Below are 6,507 nucleotides of genomic sequence, written 5' to 3'. Positions count from 1 at the left end.
TGATGGTGGTGATGGTGGTGGTCGTGATGGCGGTTGTGGTGGTGGTGGTTGTGGTGTTGGCCTATGAGGCCTTGGTGGTGTTGGTGGTGGTGGTGGTGCTTGTGGTAGTGGTGGTGGTCGTCGTGGTTGTGGCCTTGGTGGTGGCGGTTCTGGTGCTGGTTGTAGTGGAGCTGATGGTTGTGGTAGTGGTGGCTGTGGTGGTGGTGATGGTGGGGGTGGTGGTTGTGGTGGTGGTGGTGATAGTTGTCAGGGTGTGGTATGGGTGGCGATGATTGCTCAGGATGGTGGCCGTGGTGGATGTGGTAATGGTGGTGGTCATGGTGGCGGTTGTGGTGGTGGTCGTGGTGGCGGTTGTAGTTGTGGTCATGGTGGTGGTGTCAATCGCGATGGTGGTGGTGGAGGTGGCATTGGTTATGGTGGTGGTGGTGGTGGTGGTGTTGGTTGTGGTGGTGGTGGTAGTGGTGGTGGTGGCGGTGGTTGTTGTTGTTGTTGTGGTGTTTGTTGTGGTGGTAGTGGTGGTGGTGGTAGTGGTGGTGGTGATTGTCGTGGTAGTGGTGGTGGTGATGGTGATGTTGGTGGCTGTGGTGGTAGCGGTGGTTTTGGTGGTGGTGGTAGTGGTGTTGGCCATGGTGGTCGTTGTAGTGGTTGTAGTGGTAGTGGCTATTGTGGTGGCTGTGGTACCCATGGTGGTGGTTGTGGTGCGCCTGGTTGTTTAGCGGTGATCGTGGATGTGGAGGGTGATGAAGGATTATCTTGTTCCTTTTTAAGATTATTGAATATGGTGTGAGTTGATTAAGAAAGCTAAGTGAAATCCCCACTGGACATTAAGATAGCAAGCTATCTAGATGTGAAGGTTCCTTTCACAAAGCTCAAGAGAAGAAGATGATGGATTGATTCAAAATAAAAAGGAAATGGAAAGCAAATAAACCATAGAAAACAAAGAACAATTAAAGGAAGAAGAAAACATAAAATGGAAAGGAAAGAAATGGTAAAAATGTGAGAAGCACGCCACTACAAGGCTAGGCTAGAAGCCATGGCAACCTTGAAGATGAGTGGATGTGTGCCGCCACTTGCTATGCAAGATAAGGCTTAAAAGTTTCACTCCCAAGGGAGGAAACTCTCACAAATGGTTGAGACACAAGAGTGTTTTTACTTCAAAATGTTCAACCCCTTTTACATGTCTAGGAGCACCCCTTATATAGAAGAGTTTAAGGGCCTCTAAGCAAAAAAAGATACCTAAGGATGTTTCTACAAAAACCTAACCCTAGCTTCTAGAAACTAGGTCAAATAAGGTTACAAAAAATGAGAGACAAAAGAGCTAGCTATGGTGTGTGCAAGGCTAATTTCGTTCTAGCACAAAAGGAGACAAAGAATGTGTCTCATATGTCTCCAAAAAGTGGCCAAAGAGTGCTAAAAATAAAGGAGACCAAAGGTACATAGGTACACTTGCTTCATGCCTTTTACTTTATGCTTTATGCCTTTGCTTTACTCTCTCTTCCACATCATTTATGCTCCCCAATCACCATGCGCCACCTAGCATTGCTTTCTTACTCCTAATTCACCTACAAAGCAAATAAACATAGATTAGCATGTTGGCTTAAGTCAAGTCAACTATAGTCAATAAGTCAAACCTAGTCAAAGGTCAACAGGTCAACTAAAGTTGATTCAACTAAGTCAACTTTGGGAATCAAAAATAATAAACACAAATGAAAAGGGATGAAGGATTAGTGAACTTCCTTTCTAAACATGCTTAGTCTTCTTAAGCATGTGCCTTCATCCTTGGTTGGGGTCAATCCTTCATCAGAGGGTGTGGTGGTGGGGTTAGTGGTGGTGGTGGTGTTGGTGGTAGTGGCGGTGGTGGTGGTGGTGGTGGTGATGGTATTAGTGGTGGTGGTGGTTTTGGTGGTCGTGGTTTTGATGGTGGCCATGGTAGCGGTGGTGGTTGTGGCCATGGTGGTGGTGGTGATCACCGTGGTGGTAGTGGTACTCGTCGTGCCGGTAATTGTGGTGGTGGTCGTGGTGGTGGCTATGGTGATGGTCGTGATGGCGGTGGTAGTGGTGGTGGTGTTTGCGGTGGTGATTGTGGGAGTGGTGGTGGTTATCATTGTGGTTTTGGTGGTTGTTCCAGTTGTGGTGGTGGTTGTGGTGGTTAGTGTGGTGGTGGTGTCGGTGTTGCTGGTGGTTGTGGTGGTTAGTGTGGTGGTGGTGTTAGTGTTGCTGGTGGTTGTGGTGGTGGTGGTGAGTGTGATGGTGGTGGTGGTGGTGGTGGTTGTGGTGGTGGTGGTGGTGGTGGTGTGGCCATGGTGTTGGTTATGGGTTGTGGTAGTAGTGGTGATGGTAGTGGTGGTGGTGGTGATTGTGGTGGTGGTGGTTGTCGTGGTGGAACGATGGTGGTTGGGGTGGTGGTTGTGGTTGTGGTGGTGGTGGTGGTGGTGGTTGTCGTGGTGGGGGCTATGGTGGTGGTTGTGAATGTGGCCGTGGTGGTGATGGTGATTGTCGTGGTGGCAGTGGTGGTGGCCATGGTGGTGCTGCTGGTAGTTATGGTGGTGGTGGTGGTGATGATGGTGAGTGTAATTGTGGTGATGGTAGTTGTGGTGGTGGCAGGGTTTGGTGGTGGTGGTGGTAGCTGTAGTGGTGGTGATGGTGGTGGTGGTTATGGTGGTAGTTGTGATGGTGATGGTGGTGGTGATAGTGGTGATGGTCGTCGTAGTGGTGTTGGTAGTGGTGGTCGTGGTGGGGGCCTGTGGTAGTGGTGGTGGTGGTTTTGGTTGTGGCTGTGGTAGTGGTTGTGATGGTGGTGGTGGTGGTTGTGGTTGTGGTGGTGGTGGTGGTGGTGGTCGTGGTGATTATCATTGTCCGTGGTGGTTTTTACAGTTGTGGTGGTTATGGTTGTGGTGGTCTTGGTGTTGCTGCTGGTTATGGTGGTGTTGGTGGTGGCACTGGTGTTGGAGGAGGTTATGGCGCTGGTGGTGGTTGTGGAAGTGGTGATGGCTGTGGTGGTGTCTGTGGTGGTGGTGGTTGTGGTGATTGTGATGGTGGTCGTGATTATGGTGGTATTCAGGGTGGTCGTGGATGTGGTGGTGGTGGTTCTGGGTTGTGGTAGTAGTGGTGATGGTCATGGTGGCACTGGTGGGGTGGTGGTGGTGGAGGTGATGGTTGTTGTGGTGGTGGTGATGGTGGTGGTGGATGTGGTCGTCGTGGTTGTGATGGTGGTCGTGGTGGCGGTGGTGGTTGTGGTGATCGTCATGGTGGTAGTGGTGGTCGTCGTGGCAGTCGTGGTGGTGGTCGTGATGGTTGTGGTAGTGGTGGTGGTGGTTGCGGTGGTCATTATGGTGGTGGTGGTGGTGGTTGTCGTTGTGCTTGTGGTGGTGGTTCCAGTTGTGGTGTTGGTTGTTGTTGTTAGTGTGGTGGTGGTGTTGGTGTTGCTAGTGGTTATGGTGGTGGCGGTGGAAGTGGTGATGATAGTGGTGGATGTGGTGGTGTTGGGGTTGGTTGTGGTGGTGATGGTTGGGGTGGTGGTTGTTGTGGTTGTGGTGGTCATGGTCGTGGTGGTTGTGGTGATGGGGGCTGTGGTGGTGGTGGTTGTGATTGTCATGCTTGTAGTGGTGGTGGCTGTGGTGGTGGCCATGGTGGTGGTGTTGGTGGTTGAGGTGGTGGTGGTGATGGTAGTGATGATGGTGGTGAGTGTGATGGTGGTGGTGGTGGTGTGGCCATGGTGGTGGTTGTGGGTTGTGGTAGTAGTGTTGATGGTAGTGGTCGTGGTGGTGGTGATTGCGGTGGTGGTGTTGGTGGTTGTGGTGGTGGTGGTGATGGTAGTGATGATGGTGGTGAGTGTGATAGTGGTGGTGGTGGTGGTGGTGGTGGTGTGGCCATGGTGATGGTTGTGGGTTGTGGTAGTAGTGGTGATGATAAGGGTCGTAGTGGTGGTGATTGCGGTGGTGGTGGTGGTGGTGGGGGTTGTGATGGTGGTCGTGGTGGTGATGGTGATTGCCCTGGTGGTAGTGGTGGTGGCCATGCTGGTGGTGTTGGTAGTTGTGGTGGTGGTGTTGGTGGTTGTGGTGGTGGTGGTGGTGGTGATAATGGTGAGTGTGATGGTGGTAGTGGTGGTTGTGGTGGTCGCGGTCGTGGTCGTGGTGTTGGTGGCCGATGTGGTGGTGATGGTGATTACCGTTGTGTATGTTGTGGTTTTTGCAGTTGTGGTGGTGGCTGTGGCATGGGTGGTGGTTGTGGTGGTGGTGGCTCTGGTGGTGGTGGTGGTGGTAGTTGTGGGTTGTGGTAGTAGTGGTGATGATGGTGGTTGTGGTGGTGGCACTGGTGGGGTGGTGGTGGTTGTGACGGTGACCGTGTTGGTGATGGTGATTGCCATGGTGGTGGTGACCGTGGTAGTGATGGTTATCGTTGTTGTGGTGGTGGTTATAGTGGTGGCCTTGGTTGCGTTGGTAGTGGCGGTGGTGGTGCTGGTCGTAGCGAGGGTGGTGGTGGTACTGTTGGTGGTGCTGGTGGTGGCTGTAGTGATGGTGATGGTTTTGGTGGTAGTGGTCATGGTGGTGGTGGTGGTGGTGATGGTCGTGTTTGGGGTCGTGGTGGTGGTGGTGGTGGTTGTGGTTGTGGTGGTGGTTGTTGTGGTGGTTGTAACCCATGTGGGTGTCGTGGCGGTGATCGTGGTGGTGGTCGTGGGGTTGTTGGCTATGGTGGTGGTGGTGCTACTGCTGCTGCTGGTGGATGTGCTGGTGATGGCCGTGGTGGTGGTGGTTGTGGTTGTGGTAGTGGTTGTGGTGGTGATGGTGTAGGCCATGGTGGTTGTTGTGATGGTGGTGGTGGTCGTGGTGGAAGTGGTGATGGTGGGTTTGGTTGTGGTGGCGATGGCCTTGGTAGAAGTCGTGGTGGTGGCCGTGGTGGGGGTGGTAGTGGTTCTGGTGGTGGTAGCCGTGGAGGTGGTGGGTCTTGTTGTGATGGTGGGGGTCATGGTCGTGGGGGTGGTGGTGGCCGTGGGTGTGGTGGTGGTGGCGGTTGTGGGGGTGGCCGTGGTGGTGGTGGCGGTGGTCGTGGTTGGGGTGGTGGATTACAGTTTGGTCTCGTAAGAACAAGTTTAGGGTTCAAGATTCAGGGTTTATGGTTTAGGGTTTATGGTTCAGGGTTCACGATTCAGGGTTTAGGGTTTATGATTTAGGGTTTAGGGTTCAAGGTTTAGGGTTTATGGTGGTGGTGGTGGTTGCGGTCGTGGTGGTGAAGCTGGTGGCACTGGTGGTGGTTATGGTAGTGGTGGTGGTCGTGGTGGAGTTGGTGGTGGTGGTGGTAGTGATTGTGGTAGTGGTGGTGATGATGGTAGTGGTGGGGGTGGTCGTGGTTGCGGTGGAGGTGGTGGTGGGGGTGGTGGCCGTGGGTGTAGTGGTGGTGGCTTGGGTTGTGGTAGCGGTGGTGATGGTGGTGGTGGTGGTGGTGGTGGCGGTGGCGGTTGTGGTGGTGGTGGTGTCGATCGCGGTGGTGGTGTTGGCATTGGTTATCATGGTGGTTGTGGTTATAGTAGTCGTGGTGGTGGTGGTGGTGATGGTGGTGGTGGTCGTGGTGGTGATGGTGGTTTTGGGTGTGGTGGTGGTGGCCTTGGTGGAAGTGGTGGTGGTGGCCGTGGTGGGGGTGGCCGTGGTCGCCGTGGTGGTTGTAATGGTAGTGGTGGTAGTGGTTGTGGTGGTGGTAGCCATGGAGGTGGTGGGTCTTGTTGTGATGGTGGGGGTCATGGTCGTGGGGGTAGTGGTGGCCATGGGTGTGGTGATGGCTATTGTGGGGGTGGCCGTGGTGGTGGTGGCGGTGGTCGTGGATGGGGTGGTGGATTACAGTTTGGTCTCGTACAAACAAGTTTAGGGTTCAAGATTCAGGGTTTATAGTTTAGGGTTTATGGTTCTGGGTTTACGATTATGGATTTAGGGTTTATGGTTTAGGGTTTATGGCTTAAGGTTTCGGGTGTCTGGTTTAGGGTTTACGGTTAGGGTTTAGTGTTTAGTGTTTATTGTTTAGGGTTTAGGGTTTAGGGTTTAGGGTTTAGAGTTTAGAGTTTTAGGGTTTAAGGATTAACATTTAGAGTTTAGGGTTTAAGGTTTATGGTCAGTGCTTAAGGTCTACGGTGTATGGTTTGTTATTGAGGGTGGTGGTGGAGGTTGCGGTGGTGGTGGGGCTGGCCAGGGTGGTGCTGGTGGTGGCCACGGTGGGGGTGATGGTTGTGGTGGCTGCAGTGGGGGTGGTGGTGGTGGTGATGGTGGTGGTGGTAGTGGTGGTCGTGGAGGCGGTGGTGTCATGGTGGTGGTTGTTGTAGTGGTGGAGATCGTGGTGGTGGTGATGGTGGTGGTGGAAGTGGTGGGGGTCGTGTTAGGGGCTGTGGTGGTCGTGGTGGTGGTGGTTGTGGTTGTGGTGGTGGTGTTGTTGGCCATGGTTGTCGTTGTAGATGTTGTGGTGGTGGTGGTGGTGGCCATGGCGGTGGTTGTGGTAGCCATGCTGGTGGTGGTGGTTGCTTAG

General features: G+C 53.3%; 2 protein-coding genes across 2 annotated transcripts; both read left to right on the top strand.

Annotated features, from left to right (window-relative positions):
• Positions 1-1,926: 1,926 nt before the first annotated feature.
• LOC114174460 (cuticle protein 64-like) lies at positions 1,927-3,103 on the top strand. The gene is made up of 4 exons (XM_028059300.1): positions 1,927-2,207; positions 2,330-2,605; positions 2,693-2,746; positions 2,875-3,103. The coding sequence occupies exons 1-4, from the start codon at positions 1,927-1,929 to the stop codon at positions 3,101-3,103; spliced, it is 840 nt and encodes a 279-aa protein (XP_027915101.1).
• Positions 3,104-3,245: 142 nt separating this feature from the next.
• Positions 3,246-6,507, top strand: LOC114174459 (glycine-rich cell wall structural protein-like). The gene is made up of 7 exons (XM_028059298.1): positions 3,246-3,487; positions 3,817-3,950; positions 4,264-4,345; positions 4,420-4,598; positions 4,791-5,136; positions 5,612-5,843; positions 6,112-6,507. Exons 1-7 carry the CDS (start codon positions 3,246-3,248, stop codon positions 6,505-6,507), a joined length of 1,611 nt encoding a protein of 536 aa, XP_027915099.1.

This window comes from Vigna unguiculata, chromosome 2, assembly GCF_004118075.2.
Source record: "Vigna unguiculata cultivar IT97K-499-35 chromosome 2, ASM411807v1, whole genome shotgun sequence".
Lineage (NCBI taxonomy): Eukaryota > Viridiplantae > Streptophyta > Magnoliopsida > Fabales > Fabaceae > Vigna > Vigna unguiculata.
This window is presented reverse-complemented; position numbering and strand designations above follow the sequence as displayed.